The sequence below is a fragment of the Microcaecilia unicolor genome, chromosome 7 (assembly GCF_901765095.1).
Source record: "Microcaecilia unicolor chromosome 7, aMicUni1.1, whole genome shotgun sequence".
NCBI classification, from domain to species: Eukaryota; Metazoa; Chordata; class Amphibia; order Gymnophiona; family Siphonopidae; genus Microcaecilia; species Microcaecilia unicolor.
Window position 1 is genome coordinate 177,800,921 of NC_044037.1, and position 23,440 is coordinate 177,824,360.

A 23,440-nucleotide genomic window follows, 5' to 3' on the forward strand; every position below is an offset into this window, starting at 1 on the left:
CTGCTGACTGGGCCCCTACCATTATACCAGCTGAGTTTCTTTATTCCAGCATAGTTGAACCCAACTCAAGCCATGCAGCCTCCCAGCTCATCTGATACTGTATTGTCTGTGAAGTGACACTGTAACAGAGTGAATGACAGCAGATGAATACCTATATGATCCATCTAGTCTGCTCAATAGTTTGGCTGCAGCATAGTTTAAATCATATGTTATGTGAAGTCAGCCTCAACACATTACAGGGTGAACTAGCCTCAGTCACATAGTTACAAACCTGAAAGCTACTTTCAGATTCTTTTTCAGAATTAATTTATAGATGCATACATCCGGACTGTAGAAGTCTGTACAACGCCATCTTTTCGCTTAACCAAGAAGTTAATGATAACACAACCTTAGCTACTGCTTCACCTTCTCTGTCTTGCCTATCCCATGGAATGGGTCTTACTTCCCCTAGGGCAGCCATCCTGCATGAACTCCTGCTTGTCACTGACATCCATTCCATATCACACCTTTAGCTTGGGTATGTTGAGAGTATGGCCTAGTAAATATGAAGGCCCAGTATGTATCTATAGGCGGTGAGATATTAAATTAATTTCTCTTAATGAGGATCAAAAAATTCATTTCCCTGCATGGCTCAGGCCAAAGAAATTAAACAATTACCTTAGAACCCCCCCCCCCTTCTCTGAGGAGAGGAACTCTGCTATTGTATAATTACATCCACGACTATGTGTGCATCAAAGAGGGAGCCAGCTGGAGATAAGGGCCATTGTTCCATCAGCACTATATTTATTGCTAAAAGGGTGTGGGAAGAAGGAATATAGGGCCAGGTGAAGAGACCTTGGCCCTAAGGCGAGGGAGAAAAGATGGAACAGACAAACAAACTGGTTCCTGAGAATGTGACCTTTTCCTCAGGACTATGACCCTTACTTTGTATAACTGTAATAAGAAGCTTCTAACAAAGAATGTGCCCAATGAGAACTCGTGAAATGCATCTTTTATGTGCCTTCTCAATCATTTAATAAAAATACAATGACATATTACAGAACCAGCTTTTTTGCACTGAGCTAAGAGAAATTGTGTATAAGTGACCTGTATGGGAGGGACAGGAGAGAACACTGAAAATCTCTCAGTGTTGGTCTCACCCAACAATAAGATATGTGTTCCTCTCACCAGCTTTTCCCTTTTTCTTATGTTTCCAATTCCCCTGCTTTTATTCTGCTGCTAATAAATTCTTTAGTTCATAATCTTGGTAAGAATAAACATTGCTGATGTGATAAGATTCTTTTGTTTGTAGTTTTTCTTTTTTTTTTTTTTTTGAGATTGGTCAGGCTGGTGTCCCAAGAAAGTGCAGCTGAGGGTATCAGTTTGGGGAGGGACTGGGTTCTGGTTCCGAGACCCAGTCTCGACAATCCCGAGTAGGTACTTTATTCCCACTTCCTCTGCCTTATCCCTTATGCCAGCACTTGAACAAGGGTGAGTGGAAGACGATGCCCATTGGAAGAAGAAAGGAGGTGAAATCACTTAATTGACTTTTCCTTGTCTTTTATTTGTATTTATTGCATTTGTATCCCACATTATCCCACCTATTTGCAGGCTCAATGTGGCTTACATAATTTTCATAACATTGTCATGACAGGATAACAGATACATATAGTATTGTGACTTTTCCTTGTCATCCTACTAGACTAGTCCAGACAAGTGGGATTATACCCCTTGTCCAACAGATGAACTCTGAGAATACTAACAATTCAGTGATGTTGTTACAGGTATAAAGTGTGGTGCAGCCCTGGAACTTACCAGTATTTCTCTGCCTTCAGCAGATGATGCAGCTGAACTGGTACAGCAGGATGATATTGTCTTGCTCAGGCCTGACACCCAGGGCGCAGTCTACAATCTGTTGTCTCATGGTCAAGTCCTTAGCTGTAGGAGCTATAGGGATCGGTCTATGGATATTTACCCTGATTGAGCATGGAGGGCTTCTCCATTCTCAGCCCTGAACCTTGAACCATGGGTCTTACCTTAGTGTGGTTGGACTGGTTGGACTTTGATATTATTCTTAACATATAATGCCACCAGTGCCTGTCTTAGCAATTGCGGGGCCCTGTGCAGACCAGTTCGCTGGGGCCCCACCCAGTCTCACCTAGCCCTGTCCCCACCTTGCCACACCCCCACTCAACGCCGCCCCTTGTTGACAAGATATGTTTTAAACATTTTCTTTTATTTCAAATAAAGACAAATCAAGCAAAACTTGTATACAAAAATTTAATTCAAACATGAAAAATGATATACTAGGAAACCTTTGGGTTTAAAAAGCAAAACCATGTGCATGTAAGGACTGGATAAATTAATTAAAATTAATCCCTTTAATATGTAATACTTGGTAGCAATAATGAAACAGCAATTGAATATTCAGATAGCAAGCAGCCTGAGCCAACAGATTTATTTTCCACTGAACATAATTAACTTTCTATGAACTTGGCTGCTAATAATGTGCTGAACTGGACAAAGTTGGCACATTTAGCCACACCCTTTTACCAGCCATGGCGCATATCAACAGTAATCATTGAAAATATTACACCAGTACAGGAGAAGAAAAATAACGGGTTTTTTTTCATTATAAATAATTTCTGTAAGCTGTTACAGCTCCAGTATACCCAAAATGACACAAACCAAATTAGCATACAGACTCTGCATGCAGCACAATACCAGAAAAACAGAACATTGCTATACATTGCAAAATAAGACAGCATATGTAAATTCCCAAATTGGACATGAATACTAAAATACTAAAATGAAAATAAAATTATTTTTTCTACCTTTGTTGTCTTGTGATTTTGTTCTTCTGATCATGTTGGTCCCAGTATCTGATTCTGCTGTTCTCTATCTGCTCCCTTAACTCCACTTCCAGGGCTTCCTTACCATTTATTTCTTTACTTTCCTCCTTTCTTCTTCATTTCTTGCCCTACATCCATAGGTAAACGTTGGGCCCTCTGTGGACTTGACTGGAGGAGGTATAGAGTGGATCCAGCTTTTGCCTATTTTCTCCAGCCATGTTTAGTTTTTCTCTTTTCCCTTTCCCTCATCTCCGTCAGTATGCATCTCCTTCCTCGTTCTTCCCTCCCTTCCATCCATATGCATCTCCTTCCTCTCTCTTCCCTCTCCTCCATCCTTATCCAGCATTTGAACTCTTCCCTTCCCTCCATCCGTGTCCAGAATTTCTCCTCTCTCCCCTAAGTCCATGTGCATCTCCTCCTCTGTCTTCCCTCCCCTCCATTCAAGTCCAGCATTTCTAGTCTCCCCCTCCCCTCTATCTATGGGCATCTACTTCCTCTGTCTTCCCTCCCCTCCATCTATGTCCAGCATTTCTTCTCTCTCCTTTCCCCTCCATTCGTGTGCTTCTCCTTCCTCTGTCTTTCCTTCCCTCCAACATTTCTCCTCTGTTCCGTGCCCACCACTCCATCTATGTCCAGCATTTCTCCTCTCTCCCCTCCCCTCCATCCATATGCATCTCCTTCCTGTCTTCCCTCACCTCCATCAATGTCCAGCATTTCTCCTGCCCTCCCGTCCATCCATCCATCCATGTCCAGCAACTCTCCTCTCTTCCCTGCCCTCTCCTCCCATCCATGTCCAGCGATTCTCCTCAGCCCTCCCCTCCCATCCAAGTCCAGCGATTCTCCTTTGCCCCTTGTCCTCCCCTCTCATCCACATCCAGTGATTCTCCTCTGTTCCCTGCCCTCCCCTCCCATCCCCTCCATGTCCAGCGATTCTCCTCTGCCCTCCCCTCCATGTCCAGTGACTCGCTCCAGCCCCCACCTTACCTCCCTTTTCAGTTCCAACCCCAACCCCACATGCGCCTTCAGCTCTCCACAGCCCTACTTTCCTTCCAGCCACTCTGTATATTAAATGTCACAGCGGCAGCAGCGAAAAAGCAGGCTCGCCTGTAGCCTTCCCTTCTCTCTTAGTGTATCACCTTTCTCTGATGCAATTTCCTGTTTCCGGTTTCCATGAAGGTGGCATACTGAGAGAAAAAGGAAAGCTGGAGGCGAGACTGCTTTTTCTCTGCCTCTGCCGTGACTTTTAAACACAGGGCGGCTGGAAGGAAAGCTGAGGATCGAATGGCGGGGAGCGGGAGGTAGCGCTGTGGGGCCCCTGGAAGGGTGGGGCTCTATGTGACCGCTCCTGTCGCCCCTGCCTAAGACCGGCCCTGAATGCTACTCCACCCTTGTTTCCTACCCTGTCCTACTTGAATAGATTATAACCAGGTATAACCAGTCATGGTTCTCCGTGACCGCCACTATATCCAAGTCGGCTTCCATCATTGCAGCCTTTAGAGCTAGGCATTTGTTTATCATAGTATGGGCATTGGTATGTTACCCTTTTTTCCCCCCTTTCTATAGGAGTATTTGATGCCTTACCTTCCTGAGGATTGTTAGTGACTTTGGGGCTTTTCTCATTCATCCCCAGCAGATTTAGTTTAAAGCACTCTTTAGTACTTTAGCCAGTCTGTTACTGAAGACACTTCGTCCCTTCCTTAAAAGATGAACACCATCGCCGCTTGGAAAATCATTCCATTTTCAAGGAAACCGAAGCACTTGTGTCAGCACCATCCATGAAGCCACACATTTAGTTCCAGGATGCGAGCTTCCCTCATTCGGCCTTTACATTCGACAGCAAGTTTCTCCTGCTCCTTTGGGGTTCCAACAAAGGACAGTATGTTAAGGTTATTTCTTCCACCTTTTGTGTCTTTGTGGAAAAGCTTAGTATATCTGGATTTAATTCTGAACCAGCCTCTTCAGGGCTGTGCTATTATAAGCCTTTGTAATTATCCAGCATTTCACCCCATTTTTGTCAATCCCCCATTCTCCTTCTTACTAGTTAGTCCTATCACTGCAGTTATAGCCCTTGGCCAGGGCCCAAACACTGAAGCTCCTTCTGGAACTCTGTACAACCTGCAACCTGAATATGTCCAGTGGTTATCACCATTTTGCAATAGCAGTGTCTCCCTTCTCTAGGGGTTGTTAATGTCACTTGTGCAATATGCCCTGCCCTGGCTGACTCAAGAAGTTTAGGAATTCCAAAATTCCAGGGAGCCATTTGACCAGCCCCCAAACAGCTCTTTTTCAAAGGCTTTTGGCTGTAGAAATTGAGAGATCAGACTAAGCATACATAAAGGAGGTAAATTTTCAAACTGTCTGCATTAGGACAGACTGCTTGCACTTCTTATCCATAGTCTTTATACCAGTTCTCGAAGTGAAAACATGCATGTACTTTGAAACTTACTGTAGGTACACAGTGTGGTCACATTCACCTGCTTCTTCTGAGGGTATAGTTTTGCTGTAAGAGTGCATACAAAAGTTTTTTAAAAAATGCTATATACATGCATACATTTCTTCCCCCAACCTAAACGCTTCTTCTGGGAACACTTTTCTCAGTGCAACTAGAGAGACTCAGGTTGTGAAAAAGCATATGAGGAGGGCAATTTTTAGACAGTCATTTCACAGAAATAAAATGCTGGGTTTTTTTCCTTATGTAAATTGCCTTGAAAATTGTCCTCAAAACATTGAGATAATTTTAGAAAGCTTATGCAGTATGTATGTATGTATGTATATATATATATATGTATGTATGTATGTATGTATTTTGGGTTTTGGTGAAGGAGAAAGAAAGAAAAAAATATTATTTAAACCAATGAAGTCTTCACATTTCTAACTATGAGGGAGACAATTAATAGTTGTATGTCAGTCAAATGACCAAATTAAGATGGAGAAATCCATAATAAAAACAGGAAAACATATGATTTGCTAATTAAGAGAAGAAAGGATGGATTTGTTATGAAGAATTATAGAAGATATATAATTCCGTTTACCAAATAGAGTCATAACAGATTACATTTTTTCAACGGAAAATTGTTGCCATTGGAAGAACACTAAGAACTTTAAAGTAATTACGGTCATAGAAGATAAAGCCTGAAACTTGTGATCGATTATATTAAGAGTACTTGGAGAGACTTATTACTTATAGACTGAATTGGCAAATATATAGAGACAATCATATGTGTGTTATAATATTTGAACATTTTAATGTTATGTATAGAAGTTATGTATGTATGAATGAAGAATGAATGGTTTATTGTGGGTTTTAATATAGTGAATAATAATAAGAATTTGTAATTGTGTTATAATGAAATAAAGATTGAATATAATAGTTATATCAGAATTTGCTTGTATGTTTAACTATAACTATTTTCAAATTACTATACCTTATACAGAACATTTGTTTTATATATATATATATATATATATATATATATATATATATATATATATATATATATATATATATATATATATATTGATGTTAGGAAGTTGCTATTTACATGTATAGATCTGCAATAAGTATGGTTTTCAAGGCAAGGGGGAATATGTGTGTGGCTTGTGTAGCCCTGAAAAATATGCCTTTAATTCTGACTTTGCAATGACAGTACACATATATTTAAAAAGAACTAGACATCGGCATTTACACCTGTTTCGAGACAACGGGAGCTGGGCAGACTTCTATGGTCTATGCCCTGATTGTGACTGAATAGATAGGGATGGGCTGGAGTGTAAATTTTAAGGGGCTTGATGTTAGCTTTAGAATTTAGCACAAGAACAGTACTGGGCAGACTTCTATGGTCTATGCCCTGAGAAAGGCAAGGACAAATCTAACTCGAGTATACATATAAAGTATCACATAACATGTAAAATGAGTTTATCTTGTTGGGCAGACTGGATGGACCGTACAGGTCTTTATCTGCCGTCATTTACTATGATACTATGTTACATGCATGTCATATGCTTGTTTGAGCTTAGAATTTACATGAGTGATTGTGTGTGTGTGTGGGGGGGGGGGGGGGGGGGATTGTATTTAAAACCACCTGAAAAAAAAGTTTATTCAGTTGGCTGTTCCTAGATGTGAGGTTTTGTAAAATCCAGCACTTACATGTGTAAATGCTGACACTCATGCAGGTTATAAAAGCAGGACTTCCACATTCAGACTCCCAAGTGATGCTGCTCTTTTACCGAATAGGTTTCTTACTAAAACGGCTGCTCCTACTGGATGTGCTAGCACTTGCATGTGTATTTCACAGTGACCTTATATGTATTTTATTTTTATTTTATTTATTTTTATTACATTTGTACCCCGCGCTTTCCCACTCATGGCAGGCTCAATGCGGCAGGCAATGGAGGGTTAAGTGACTTGCCCAGAGTCACAAGGAGCTGCCTGTGCCGGGAATTGAACTCAGTTCCTCAGTTCCCCAGGACCAAAGTCCACCACCCTAACCATTAGGCCACTTGGGAGAATGTGTACATTCCAACCTGGATATCCCAGTTCCAATCCAGCTGCCCCATGCACAATTGGGTTTTATATGGGCAGTTTTAAGAGATATATAACAGTACATTACCTGCATAAATTGTCTTTTAGAAAGTTACCCACCCTCCGGATGGTGCCATTTCATATACACTCTATCTACTGTAGAAAGGAATTCCTGGGCAAGGGCTGCTTGGCACTGTCCTCTTCTTTCTCTAACAGGTCACCTAAAATTAGACGCCAGATGCATGCATAAATTTACAGAATACTAGTGGAACCAAGCCCGTTTCGACAACAATGAAATGGGCCCTAGGAAGGCTCTCGTGTAAGCGTTTTTTTTCCTCTCTCCCCCTGCCCTCCCCTCCATGTCCAGCGATTGTTCCCTCCCCTCCCATCTCATGCCCTCCATGTCCAGCGATTCTCCTCTTCCCTGTCCTCCCATCTGTGTCCACTGATTTGTACCTGAAAGTTCTCTGGCTGGCTGGCTTCCGTTCCGTTCGTAACATCCTGACGTCAGCTCGCCTCCAGCGTTCCCTTCCCTCTCACTGTTACGCCCTCCTCTGATGTCATTACATCGTTATGTGAGGGTGGGACAGTGAGAGGGAAGGGAATGCTGGAGGCTTGCTGACATCAGGAGATGTTACGAACCCAGCCAGCCAGAGAACGTTGGAGGTACAAATTATTATATAGGACTAGTACTTATAATAATAATAAAATATATTTATATTCCACACTGTCTCCAAATTCTAAGCGGATAACATATCACAGACACAGTATATAAGACAAACAATATTAAGCACAAAAAAACAACGTAAAAACAAATAAGTTCACATCATCATCATAAACGGCCCCTTTTACCAAGTGGTGGTAAAAGGAGCCCTATGGTGGTGCAAACCTGCGCGCAGAGGCCCCCCTTTTACCATCATCTGGTAAAAGGAAATTCTGGGTGGGAGATAGAAATGGCCATGTGGTAAATGAAACACTTGCCTTGCGGCCATTTCCCGGAGGAGCCCTTACTGCTGCCTATTTAGGAGGCGATAAAGGGCTCCCATGCTACCCCAGCACTAAAAATTTAAAATAAATCTGACGCACATTGGGAGCAGGCACTACTGCCGGATTCCTGCAGGAGCCCAGCTGCAGTGCCGAATTCACGCATGGCAAAGCAGTGGTACAGGTACCGCCTCTTTGTAAAAGGAGTCCATAATGACATAACGTTCAGACATCTTAGAGTAAAAGTGATGTACTAAATTCATTGCTCCTCTTATCCATACATTTGATGAAAAAAGTAAGTTTTTAATTCTTTCTTAAATTGTATTATGCTTTGTACTGCACGAAGCTCAGCAGGCAAGGCATTCCAAAGTCTGGGGCCAATAATGTAAAAAATAGAGGATCTGTATTTCTCTAACTGCACCGGGGGGTCCTTTTACTAAGCTGTGGCAAAAAGTGGCCTACGGTAGTGTGGGAGTGTATTTTATGCGCACACCGGGCCAGTTTTTACTGCGTCTGGGAAAAATGGGCCGAGAAAAGGGCCTGTGGTAAAATTGAAAGCGTGCCTATTTATGGCCTGAGCCCTTAATGCCACCCATTGATCTAGCAGTAAGGGCTCAAACGCTACACGCGCGGTGACAGGTCAGTGCATACTGACTGCTAATTAACTTTATAAATATTAGCTTTAATTCATATGGGCTGAATATGTGTGCTATAGTTGATTGACTATTTGGCTGATGTGAGTAATATTACCTGGCTGGGTCTGTCAGGGCAACACTGACTCTGGAGTGGAGGAGTTGCTTAGTGATTAGAGGAATAGCCTGAGAAACAGGGTTTAGGTCCTGCTGATGCTCTTGGTGATCTTAGGCAGGTCATATCACTCTCTGCAGTGGCATTCTTAGGGCGGCTGACACCCGGGGCGGATCGCCGATGTGCCCCCGCCCGGCGAAACAACACCTCCCCCTGGTGAAATGACACCCCCCCCCGTTCATTTTTACCTGCTGGGGGGGGGGGGGTGCCGCGCGCCTGTTGGCTTCGTTCGTTCCATGCTCCCTCTGCCCCGGAACAGGAAGTAACCTGTTCCGGGGCAGAGGGAGCACGGAACAAGCGGACCAGACAGGCGTGCGGCACCCCCCCCCCCCAGCGGCGTGCACCCGGGGTGGACCGCACCCACCGCCCCCCCAGGAACGCCACTGACCCTCTGTTGCCTCAGGTACAAACTTACCCCCCCCCCTTTTATAAAGCCACACTAGGGGCTGCTGTAGCGACTTTGTAAAAAAAAAAGGGGGGGGGGTAGATTATAAGTCTTCTGGGAACAGAGAAATATCTCCTGTGCCTCAATGTAGCTCACCTTGAGCTATCAATGAAAAGACATGAGCTAAATCCAAAGAAAGTGAAACCATACCCCCTGCATTCTTAATTTTTATTATTTATTGCTAGATGAATTTTGACTGAGCAACATCTTGTCCATATAAAATGTGGGGTGGGGGAGGGAGGTAAGGGGGATTTTAAATGTCAGAATTTGTCTGAAGTCGGACAAAACCGTTGATTCAGTAGTTTTATTCCTAGTTCTCATAGGGCATTTTGTAATTTTTTTTGTTCCTGATTTTTTCCTAAGTAGTATAGAACACATTTTAAAAACTGTTTCTTGATTTTGTGGGTTTGATTTCTCCCATGTGTTTTAGCCTCCAATGTACATATGCCAAAAATATTTAGGATTTCTTGAATAGCAATTGTTGTAAATAGAGATATTCATGGCCATAAAAATGGAGAAAGGAGCTACCATAGATGTCCTGTTAATATCCTCCACTTTGTTTGCAGATATTGTTACAAATATTTATTCATCTAAACACATGTGTGCCTTTTATCGACCACTAACAGTCCTCTGAGCTGAATATATTTATGAGACTGGTATAACCTTAGGCTAAAATGTTGCTGCAGCTTACGTAACTTGTGAGAGAAATTATAATGTGATTATGCTTGTACAAACATAGCTTGAACAAACCCTCTTTTACTGTTTTAGACAATACCCCAAGAAATTTTACGAACTCTCCTATTTTTAAATATTAATGAAACTTTCCAGTGTGAAAGGGGCTTTTAATGTACCAGTTCCACAGGGTACTTCTAAAAAGCACTCTGACTTATCCTAACACTTACATTAGCCTGAATAATATGTTAATCATCATGTGTATCCATTTCTGAATCTAGTTTATTTGCATACACAGTTTTATATTTTTTTCAAACTCATTTAGTTACATTTTACACATACTTGCAGTCCATGCACATTGCACACACATGTAAATTCTTTAACACAAGTATGTCTTATATATCATTTGTTTAGTCCAGGGGTGTAGACAGACACCCAATTTTGGGCAGGCCTGAGCCCAAAGTGGATGAGCACGACAACCCTGCCCCCTTGCAGGCTGGCATCTCTCCCTCTCCCCTAGGCAGTTGGGGGGGGGGGGTCACTTAACTCCACTCTCCTGACACCCCCAGGTACCTTTAAATCCTTTAGGTCTTTGTTGCAGCGAGCAGCAACTCATTCCTCTTGCTCACGCCAGCTCCAAGCCTTCCTTCGGACATAACTTCCTGGTCCCATGAATAGAAAGTTGCATTAGAGGGAAAGTTGAAGCTGGCACAAGCAGGAGAAATGTGATGCTGCTCACTACTGATGAAGACCTAAGTTACCTGGGGTGGGGGTGGGGAGTTGGGGAAGTGGAGTTAGATGACCCCCCCCAATTTCCTGGAGGGAGAGATGCTGGAACTGTTTAGCTGCTGGAGCTTGGAGAGCCCCGCCAGCCATATTGCTGCTGTGCAGCTGCTAAGTGGGCCTGTGCCCACCCGTGGCTATGCCACTGATTTAATAATACATCATACATTTATACAGTTATGAATTTCTAAGACTAAGGGCTATCAAAAGATGTATAGCAATGTTTCTTAGGAGCATGCTGGCCAAAATGTTTGTTTAATATATATGTGAGAGACATTGCTGAAGGGTTAGAAGGAAAAGATTGCCTTTTTGCAGATGACATGAAGATAGTAAATAGAGTGGATACCCTGGAGGAAGTAGAACCCGTGAGAGATCTTTAAAATTTAGAAGAATGGTCAGAGATCTGGCAGATAAAATTTAATGTGAAGTGCAGAGTGATTCATTTGGGGTGCAGAAATCTGAAGGAAATGTTTGAGATAGGAGACGAGAGATTGATGAGCACAGCTCAGGAGGGGGACCGTGCGGTGATGGTGTCTGAGGATCTCAATGTGATGAAACAGCTTTACAAGGTGGTGACAATGACCAGCAGGATGCTAGGCTGCACAGAGAGGGGTATAACCAGCAAAAGAAAGGAGAAGTTGATGATCCTGTAGAAGTCATTGATGAGGCTCCACCTGGAATGCTGTGTTCAGTTTTGGAAGTCGTATGTATATAGGTAAGAACGTAAAAAGACTTGAAGCAGTTTAGAGAAAAGCAATGAAAATGATATGAAGTTTGCCCCGCAAGACGTATGAGGAGAGACTTGATGACCTGAAGGAAGGAACCTGGAGGAAGGAACAGGGGTGATATGACATTCAAATATTTGAAAGATATTAATATGCACACAAACCTTTTCCAGAGACAGGAAGGTGGTAGAACTAGAGGTAATGAATTTAGGTTGCAGGGGGGGCTAACTCAGGAATAGTCAGAGAGCAAAATGAAACTGTAAACCACATAAGTGTAAGTGGTATATAAATACTGAAATGAAATGAATGATACCTGGAATGGCCTCCCATGGGAGGTGTGGAGATGAAAACGGTAACAGAATTTTAAAATGTGTGTGATAAACACAAAGGAATCCTGTATGGAAAGAATGGAACGAAGCAAACTTAGCAGTGCGTAGATGGCAACTCCAGCAATCTAATCTAATTGTGTAGTGGTTAGTGCACCGGACTTTGATCCTGGGGAACTGGGTTTGATTCCCACTGCAGCTCCTTGTGACTCCGGGCAAGTCACTTAACCCTCCATTGTCCCAGGTACAAATAAGTACTTGTATATAATATGTAAACCACTTTGAATGTAGTTGCAAAAACCACAGAAAGGTGGTATATCAAGTCCCATTCCCCCTTCCCCCTTTATATACCGCACCTATCCCAACAGGAGGATCCAGGCGATTTATAAATGAAAAACACAACAAAATTAGAAAACAATAAGAATACATCATAACAATAAACATAAAATCATCCATAAAATGTATCAAATAAAAGAGTTTTAAGCTTTTTGCATAATCATATATAGTCTAACTATCATCGAATCGGAGCAGGTAAATTATTGCACATGGAGATGGCCTGAAAAGAGAACATAGAACCAAGCTGACTCTTGAACCGAATATCCTTAAAAAACAGATTTTTCAATTGTAAACTCTTACGAACTTGAACAGAATTGTAAAAACAGAAAAAAGTTGAATTAAGAGTTCAGATATATTACCTGAAAAACTTAGGGCCCTGTTTACTAAGCCATGCTAGAGGCACGTTAGTGCTTTTAGTGCACGATAACCATTAGCGCGCGCTAACTGTGTAGGCACCCACAATATTCCTATGGGTGCCTACACAGCACGTGCAAATTTTGTGCACGCGCTAAAAATGCTAGGTCACTACTATGGCACCAAGAGATGTTAAAATTATACTTCAAGGGAATACTCCAAATAAAGGAGGAGAATATACCTCCATTTGCGCAAGTTTTCTATATTCCACCCAGAAACCAACAAGTACAAGAAAATCAACCTCTGGATATAACAGCATTACTAGAAATTTCAGATACAGAACAAGTAGTACCGGCCACATTGGTGGCTACGGTAGCCTTGTCACTGGACAAAGTTTGGACATTAAAGTTGTTTTATAAAAATCGAGAAAACCTTTTTAAGGGACTAAAAATTAGTGTATATCCTGATGTGTCGAGGGAAACACAAGTGCGCCGTAAAAGATTTCTTCAGAAGAAAGAAGAAACGATTCAACTGGGAGCATCCTTTTTTCTTAAATTTCTGTGCAAATGTTTAGTTAACTACCAATCTGAAAATTTTGTATTTTATGACCCTTCCCAACTTGAGTCATTTATTACAACAAGAAGGGCAGTTGGAGTAATATCTTCCAACTAGTAATGATGCTTGATATTGAAATATAGAGTCCAATGCACGTCCGTCTAATCTTTTCTATTATATTTTTGTTTATCTAAATTTTCAACAATATTGAAATTTTGAACTCCTTTATATGGACTTATATTGGTTTGAGAAATGTTTAATATAGATGGTAAAAATTTTCCTTTGATATTTGTTATCTCTATCAACCAATTTTCTTAAACAAGTATATACTTGTAATGTAATTGAAAATAAATAAATAAAATGCTAGGTCACTGTAGTAAACAGGGCCCCAAGCACACAGCCTTAAAGGTAATTCATGCATAAACATGAAACCAATTTAGTTCTTTCAAGTGACTTGAAACACTATCATACTTTCTCAATTGAAAAATTAGCCATATTGCAGTATTCTGTAAAAGCTGTAATTTAGCGAACTTACTACTTAGACCAACGTACAATGAATTATAATAGTCCAAGTTGGATAAAACTAACATTTGAACCATCAAAACAAAATGTGATGTATGGAAATAAGGCCTTATCAGTCTCAATTGATGCACACGGAAAAAAAAAAGATGTTTTTTTCAAACTTGATTAATCAGAGCTTCAGAAGTTAAGGAATAATCCAAGATGATGCCCAAGACCCTAGATTCTTTTTTCTACATTTAAAACTATTCCATTAGAAAGAACTAGATTAGAAGGAATATCTTTCTCATTAGAGAACCATTAAACTTTGGGTTTGGGAAGCAAAGCCACTGCTGGGCAAACTTCTACAGTCTGTGCCCTTATTGTGGCTGGACAGATTTGGATGGGCTGGAGTGGGGCTTTGATGACAGCTTCAGTAGCTGGAGAACAAGGCCAGTGCCAGGCAGACTTCTATGGTTTGTGCCCTGAAAATGGCAAGGACAAATCAAGATGAAGTATGCATATGTAGTATCACATCATACCTTATGCTATGAGTTTTATCTTGTTGGGCAAACTGGATGGATCCTACAGGTCTTTATCTGCTGTCATCTACTATGTTAATAGGGGGGGGGGGTCATTTTCAAAGCACTTAGATTTACAAAGTTCCATAGGTTACAATGTAACTTTGCAAGCCTAAGTGCTTTGAAAATACACCTCCATGTCTTTCAGGGCTTCTTCTGTGCCAGATGGTGGACAATATACCAAGAAGATTCCCATCCTGAGATGGGCATTGGCTTGTAGGAGTACTGGTTCTATTCCATTTAATTTTTGTGTGAGGGAATCAACCAGGGCTAGTGGTTTATTGTGAATTGTTATTACCCCTCTGCCTCGTCTGTCTCGTCAAGGAAGTATGCATATGTAGTATCACATCATACCTTATGCTATGAGTTTTATCTTGTTGGGCAGACTGGATAGACCTTACAGGTCTTTATCTGCCATCATCTACTATGTTACTATCAGGGGCATAATCGAAAGAGAAGGGCGTCCATCTTTCAACACAAATCGGGAGATGGATGTCCTTCTCTCAGGGTCACCCAAATCGGCATAATCGAAAGCCCATTTTGGGTATCCTCAACTGCTTTCCGTTACGGGGACGACCAAAGTTTACAGGGACTTGTCGGCAGCATAGCGAAGGCGGGATGGGGGCATGGTTAAGAGATGAGCATCCTCGGCCAATAATGGAAAAAAGAAGGGCGTCCCTGACGAGCATTTGGCCGACTTTACTTGGTCCCTTTTTTTTATGACCAAGCCTCGAAAAGGTGCCCGAACTGACCAGATGACCACCGGAGGGAATCGGGGATGACCTCCCCTTACTCCTCCCGTGGTCACCACCCCCCTCCAACCCCCCCCCCCCAATTTTTTTAAACATTTTTTTCCAGCCTCTGTGCCAGCCTCAAATGTTATACCCAGCTCCATCACAGCAGTATGCAGGTCCCTGGAGCAGTTTTAAGTGGGTGCAGTGCACTTCAGGCAGGTGGACCCAGGCCCGTCCCCCCCCCTCACCTGTTACACTTGTGGTGGTAAATGTGAGCCCTCCAAAACCTACCCGAAACCCACTGTACCCACATGTCTGTGCCCCCCTTCATCCCTAAGGGCTGTGGTAGTGGTGTACAGTTGTGGGGAGTGGGTTTGGGGGGGCTCAGCACCGAAGGTAAGGGAGCTATGCACCTGGGAGCAATTTGTGAAGTCCACTGCAGTGCCCCCTAGGGTGCCCGGTTGGTGTCCTGGCATGTGAGGGGGCCAGTGCACTACGAATGCTGGCTCCTCCCATGACCAAATGCCTTGGATTTGGTCATTTTTGAGATGGGCGTCCTCGGTTTCCATTATCGGTGAAAACCGAGATCGTCCATCTCTAAGGTCGACCATCTCAACATTTAGGTCGACCATCTCTAAGGTTAACCTAAATGTTGAGATTTGGACATCCCCGACCGTATTATTGTAACGAAAGATGGACACCCATTTTGTTTCGATAATACGGGATGCCCCGCCCCTTCGTGGGGACGTCCTCAGAGATGGGCACCCTTAAAGATGGTTGTCCCCTTTCAATTATGCCCCTCTATGTTTTGTTTAGTTTCCTGTTTCATGTATGGGATTTGTTTTCCATTTTATTGTGGTTTTTACATTTGTTTCTTTTTGAGGGGTAGGGTCACTAATAGTGCATACTGTGGCCTAATAATGCACACTACTGAGCCATGTACCATTGTTCAGTAGTGCACAGTATTCTTCAACAGGGTGCCTGTTAATATTGCATGCTATTTGACTCTTGAAGAATATCCTCAATCCACCAAATGTCATTTTGTGGCCCATATTTTATTTCCCGTTAAGTGGAGATCATAGGGTCCATTGCATGTTTGATCATGGAAGACAAACTTTACTTCAGGAAAATTGCCCCTAAGATCTTTGGATAACTTTAAATCGCATTTGTTATCACTGTAAGTTCTATTGGAATACCTTTTCAAAAATTAACATGAAAGATCCTTACTCTCTTCCTGCAGCCTTAAAAATAAATATGCTACAATTTTGTATAATCTGTTTGCAGGAGACATATATTCTAATGTTCCTGGTTGAAGATTTAGGTAACTGACCAACCCTGTACCAAAATGTTGCCATTTCCAATAATACAGACCATTATGTGTGAAGTTTTCACTGCTATCCCCAATTATCATGTGATATTCCCCTACAGAAAAGAAGATTGAAGAACAGAATGGACTGTCAGTAGAGTTACACCCTCAGCCCTGTAATGGAATACAGATGCATCAGGACGTGAAATCATCAGTTCAACAGAAACTTAACAGCAAGCCAAGGTCAAGACCAACATCCATTAAATTACATGCCCCCGTAGCTGATATTGAAGAAAAGCTGGCAGATTCCATCAAAAAAAGAGGTAAAGTGCTGTACATTCCCTCCTTAACAATGATTTTCAGTTGATAAAGTGACCAAGTTTTGCAATACTTAAAGCAAAGACTGCTCCTAAAATACTGTGGGGAAATCTGTCCTGACATTGAATCCGAAATCTGTTCTGACAGATGTTGACATTGGATCCAATGAGAAGTCTATGAAGAGCACTTATTAATCAAAAAAGACCTTCATAGGATTTCTTCCAAAAGAAGAATCAACTTCTTAAGTGGTTTAATATATTCAGCACCAGGAGATAGCAATGCTTTGAACAGCACTGTGTAAAGACATTTCTTGCTGTGCAGTTTCACTTGCTATAACTTACACTGTTTTTCTTGCTCAATTTAAACACACCCTGGGAATACCTCTTTTAAAGCCAGATAAATATATATGTGCTATGCAGAGTTGCTGCAAGGGTATCTGATACCGTAGACAAATCTTTTAGACATGCGCTTCCATGGCATCCCACAGATAGAGACTTTTGGGTTATGTCCCTCTACCAGCAGATGGAGATAGAGAACTTCAGAGATAGCTATATGTGGTCATGTGCACATATAGTATTCTCTCTATCTAGCAGGTGGAGGGTCATAACTGCAGCTCTGGATTGATTCGGCTCCTAGCCCTTGAGCCTGGATCAGGATTGAGGTACCAGATCTTGGGAATTTTTTTTTGGGGGGGGTATACCTGGTGGTGCCAGGTCCCTCTCCCTTTCCCCTTCATGTTCCTGGGCATCTGTACCCTGCTTTCTCTGGCCCCAGCTATTCTCTCCTCCCTCCTGATTAAAAAAAAACAAAACCAGAGAGATCTACTTCAGGCTGCTGAGGTAAGTGCTGCGGGGGGGGGGGGGGGGTTAAATTAAAAAGCAGGAAGTGAACTGAATGGAGGAGCGCTTGGCAGCGCTGGAAGCTCTGTGGGGGGATGGGGGTCTGTGGTGTTTACCTTCAGTACTCCGATGTCGGCGCTGTCTGAAGCTGAGAAGCGTTGCTGCTGGTGCAGGAGCTGGTGAGCAGCGACCAGAGGGTGTGACCCTCTGCTGCATCCCACCCACAGTAAGATGTGTCAGAGGAGACAGAACACAGCAGTGGGAAGACTGAGGGGTTGGCTGGCTGGCAGTGTCTTTGCATTACTGTTGCTGCTGGTGATCCATTTTTACTTTGCGTTACCATGAGGAGGGTGGGGGAGGGGTAGGAAAAGTAGAGGGAAAGATGCCAAACCTGTGGGAAGAGCAGGGAAAGGAGATAGAGTGCTGGACCCGCAGGACAGCCGGGAGCAAATGCAAAAGAGAAGTGGCACAGCAGGTGGCCCCTAGCAATGGGCAGTCCTGGGCTTTTTGCTGGGCTCACTCAATGGTAGCTACTCTCCTGCCCTCACATCTATTCTCCCCTTCTCTACTACCTCCTCCTTCCTGCCATGTGGTGTCCAGCATCTCTACTTTCCTCTCCCTCCTGTAGTATCCACCATCTTTCTCCTTCCCTATATACTACCTCCCCTATGCTGTCTAGTATATCTCTCCTTCCCTATCCCCCCCCCCCCCCCCCCCCCATGTCCAGTATTAACCCATCCACCACCCAAGATGTTTTCTGGCTTTATTTCTCTTTCTTACACCATCTGCAACAGCACCGGTATGTCAATCAGCTTACCAACACAACAGTTGTGTGGCCAGTGCGAGGCCTTAATCTTCTGCATATGCTCAAAGGCCTACCTGGTCCCATCCCATCTGAAACAGATAGTCCAGAGGGGATTTGATCTGTCAGACCTTCAACCTTGAGCATGTGTAGACTGGGTGCAGCGAGTTTTGTGTCAGCAAGCAAGTGACATGCCAGTACCACCGTGGAGGAGGTAAGGAAGGGAAGCTGTTGAGCAACTTGGTGGGGGGAGGGGGTGGGGAAGGATGAGGAAGTGCTGAACATAGACACATTGCTGTGACTGTGCCATCCCCCAAATTGTACGACCCTAGGCAGATACCTAGTCCACTTAATGGTTGGGACAGCCTTGGTGCTATGGAAGCCTGTATATAGTTTTAGTCAGGCAGTGGAAGGCATTTTCAAATAGGCCAGTTCACCTGGGTAAATGGTTTGGGAATTTGTCCTCTAAATAGCTAGGATGAAGACAGACTCACTTGTAGTTGCTACCATTGCTGTTTAATATTCAAAACTATGTGAAAGATACAAACCTAGAGGGGATTTTATAAAATTGCCCAAGGAGTTATGAATATACAAGCATAAGCATGCCAAGAAGGCTGTATTTTTATGCAACCTGCACGTTGATGTGTTTAGGGGTGGAGTTTGGGCAGAGTCACGATTTGACGGAGTTCAGCCTTTTGCTGACCACAGCCGGCACTAAACCCAGAAATTCAGTCTAGGGCCATGTCTGGGTATTGGGACTGAATTTGCAGGTTTGTGGAACCAGCTAACACATAGCCAGTGCAATATTCAGTACTTAACCAGTTATGGGTTACTGCATAAAGATAGGGCTGACTTTTATGCAGTTCTATTTATGCAGTTAACATGGCCAGTTACGTTCTGAATACTAGCACTTAACCGGCCAAGTGCTGACTGTACCCCAGAACATCCCCAAAATAGCCAGTGTTAGCTGAGTAACTGAATGGATAAGCAGCTGCCCTAATTTTCAGTACTTTTTAACAATTTTTAGTGCCATTTCTGTTAATACACAATTGTAACACCATATTGTATAAAATTAATATTATTATACTACCCAGCATCCACTGCTGTTCAGTACTAGATGTCCTGCATACAAATTACCAGCCATCATCTCCTCTCCCCCCAGTTCCCCACCTGATTTTCATAAGTACAGGTCTTAGTCAAGAGGATGAACTGCAGCTGTCTTTGGAGCCTGACACAAATGCATGTTACACTCACTGGTTGGTATTGCTTCTGAGTAACAGTCAGAAGTCCAGTCCAGGGGCTGTGGATACTTTGCCTGCCATATTGCCAAACCTAACCAGTAGGATTAAAAAAGTCAGGTTCAGACTCAATCCTGGGCCTTTTGAATGGGAGCAGTCTCCACTGTTGCTGGCCTGCCCTGCCAACCCTGTAGCACCGAACTGAAATCAAACAGGTGTGATCTTCATTCTTCATGCATACACATTACTGTTTCATTTCTGTGGACACATTCCATTCAAACCTCCATAAACTAAAATACAAACTTCTGCAAAACTCATATTTGAATTAAATTTGGTTATCACAGCTTATGACAGCAAATGGCTGTGGCCTCTAATATTTGCCTGTCCACCTCTTAGTTGTGTTACTGTGGTGTGTTACAAACATGGCTGGTACTTTTTAAAGTAAACCTGTACAGTGCCAGCCTGTTAAAACTACCAACAATTCATAGTCATGATATAGACATTTGGACAAATCTTTAAAAATGTTAATGTCAAAATTTGCCATTTACTTCACAAAAAGAACATAAGAAATGCTGTGCTGGGTCAGACCAATGGTTTATCGAGCCCAGCACCCTGTCTCTACCAGTACCCAATTCACATGTCACTTGGAAATACCCAGCAGATCCAAAGGAGGAGAGCCATTCTCCGTTGTTTATTCCAGAAGAAGTGGCAATCTGCGGCCCTCAATGGCTAATGATTATTAATGGTCCTGCCCTTCAGAACCTTGTCCAAACATTTTTAAAATTCAGCTATGCTATATTATCCTGACCACATCCTCCTGCAACAAATTCCAGAACTCAATTCTCCCATCGACTGAAAAAATATTTTAATTTTTTTAGAATGTGCTACTAGTTAGTTTTAAGGAATGCTCCTAGTTCTTGTACTAATTGAAAGAGTAAATAACTATTCCCTTTTATCTTATTGCACACTACTCATGATTTTATACATTTCTGTCATATCCCCTCTGTCATCTCTTTTTCATGCTGATAAGCCTAACCTTTTTAATGATTCTTCATAAGGTACAGTGATGTGAAAAATTTTTGCACCCCTCTACCTTGTGATTTCCCCTATATGTCATGCTGAATATTTTTTGATCTTTAAATAAAATGTAATATTAGACATCACATAACACAGTTTTAAAATTATTATGGGGCCCCTTTACAATAGCTTAGCATGTGCTATTGGATATTAGCATGTGCTAAATACTACAGAGCCCATTTTATACCTATGGACCATATCCCACTTAGTGCATTCTATGTGAAAAAGTAACTGCCCCCTTAATTACTCAATCAACCAACTGACCAAATTTAATTGATAATTAGAATCAACTGATAGATCTAAACCTCACTATATATTGAACCATAAGTGTGAAGTCGTCACCACTAAGGGCCAGATGCACTAAACCTAACGAGCCAGCAACGTGGTTTTTAAACTAGTTCTAGCCGGTTTAGCGAGCAAGTAGTAAAACAAGACATGCACAAAAGGGTTCTCTGAGCCATTTTCCTGTCACGGTAGCAGCTAACGAAAACAGAATGCAAAGATATTATAATGAGCTAATTACTATTATAATGTGCATGCAAGGCAATGCACAGCCGTTTCTGACCCCATGCACAAAAGCAGGCCCTACCTTTACCGTGGAAATTTTAACGGGAGGTCTGGAGCTCTCGTTCTTCATTGTCGCAAGTAGGAGAAGGGGAGAAACAAGGCAGGGAAGATGGAGCACAAAAAATAAAACTACAGCGGCTTACACACAGCTCCTTTTAGTGGCAAGAAATTGTGGTGGTGGTGGGGGGGGGGGGGGGGGCAGTACTGAAATGTAAAGCATAAAAGTAATGGTGACTTACCAAAAATGCAAGGAAGACAAGGGTCCATCAAACAGCGTCTATGGGAAACAGCATCCCCCATGCTAGAAGCACAACAGAGAGGGGCTAAACCAATTAGACAGTGTCAGCCTGGGATGTCCCGCCCAATCACTACTGGAGGGGGACACCAGGAAGTTCGGATCCAATCAGTTCTAGAGTGATATCAACAGGAAGCCCTGCAGCGAGGAGGAGTTGGGACAGCAGCCAGCCAATGAAAGTCCATCTTCAAGGAGATTGGCGTTCTAGGATGTCAGCCGGCCAATAGATAGCAGGAACAGCTGGGGGTGTAACCAAGCCCTGATGTTGATTCCTCACAGAAAATGAGAGCCGAGAGCAGCAGAGAGGCTTTTCCCACTTTCTCCCAGCTGCGGGGAGGCAGAGAGCCCCAACAGAGGTCTGTCCATCCAAAAAAAAAAAAGCGCTTTTGTGCTTGCAAAAAAAAAAGAAGAAAAGGGTGTATCTACTGCTTTCATACACATAGCTTGTCTGCATATATGAGAGCCATCTGTAGCATGCGCAGAGCAGCCACGCATAGCAATTGACTGTTCTGCACATGCTCAGCTCACCGACTGGCTTCCCCTATATCACATGCAAATGAGCTGGGTCGCAAAAGCAACGAGCAGCTCATTTGCATGCGATTCTCTTTGTGAATCCCTCTGTGTTTCTGAATCGGTAAATTTTTACTGATTTGGAAATACAGACGGATTCTTAATGGGACCTTTATGCATCTGGGCCTAAGTTTCTACAATACCGCTGTGCCATGATTAAAGAAAATTCTAGAAGAGATGAGAAAGAAAGTTGTTAAAATAAATCAAGGCAATTTCTAAATCTCTGGGACTCCACCAAACCACAATGAGGGCCATTCTCCGAGGACAGGCAGGCCATAATTCTCACAATTGGATAACGTGGTCCCGGGTTGCCTGGTCTGGAGCTTATGACAAGCTATACAAGAGCTTTGTGGAAGGTGAGACACGCTCTACCACGTATGAGTGAGTGCCTTCCCGCCCACCATAAGAGCGAGGTTACCACAGTTATTTTTCTATCGCAGAGAAGAGTGGCTGCTTTTGCTAGTATCGCTTCACATTCTGAACAGACCTGCCAAGTCTCCCGCATTCAGCGGGAGTCTCCCGCTTTGGCGGGTCATCTCCCGCACTCCCGCCAAAGCGGGAAAGTCTCCCGCTGAAACACACGCGGCGCTAGCTCCCTCTTCCATTTCTGGCCACTGCTGCTTCACCTGTTGAGCAGCAGTGGTCGCAACAAAAAAATAAAAAGAGCTTCAGCTAACAAACAAAAAAAATGTAAAAAAGCAAGCGTGGCACCGCAGGCACCCTTCAGGCATTGGCTGTTGGCTCTGCAGCTGCTCCTCTCTCCTCTCACGTCGCTGTCCTTGGAGCAGGAAGTTGAGATCGACTTCCTGCTATGCTGCGCTCCTCCGGGGACAGAGAGAGGAGCAGCTGAAGAGCCGACAGCCAATGCTTGAAAGCTGCCTGCAGTGCCATGCTTGCTTTTTAAACATTTTTTTGTTTGTTAGCTCTTTTTTTTTGTTGTTGTGGCCGCTGCTGCTCAACAGGAGAAGCAGTAGTGGCCAAGAAACGAAGATCTGGTGGAAGGAGGAGCGGGAGGTAGGAGGTAAAATACAAAGAGTGGGGAGAGAAGGAGGGGAGATGGAGCAGGAGGTAAAATAGAGAGAGTGGGGAGAGAAGGAAGGGAGATGTAGAAGGGCTGGAGAAAGAGAGAAGCTGCTGGTGATAAGGATGGGGAGAAAGTGGGGGATCCTGGCTGAGATCAGAAAGAGGGAAGATGCTGGAAGGAAGGGTAGGGAGAGTAACAGAAGAGACATTGAAGGATGGGGAGAAAGAAGGGGAAATGATGAATGTAAAAGG

General features: G+C 43.0%; 1 protein-coding gene across 2 annotated transcripts in view; it reads left to right on the forward strand.

The window, feature by feature from the left end:
* The window catches only part of LOC115474599 (SPATS2-like protein), a 126,718-nt gene that overhangs the window by 40,877 nt on the left and 62,401 nt on the right, over window positions 1-23,440 (forward strand). For both annotated transcript variants that reach the window (XM_030210128.1, XM_030210129.1), the window contains one exon: window positions 16,582-16,782. In XM_030210128.1, coding sequence (XP_030065988.1) covers window positions 16,582-16,782 — 201 coding nt within the window. The remainder of the gene's footprint in view (window positions 1-16,581; window positions 16,783-23,440) is intronic.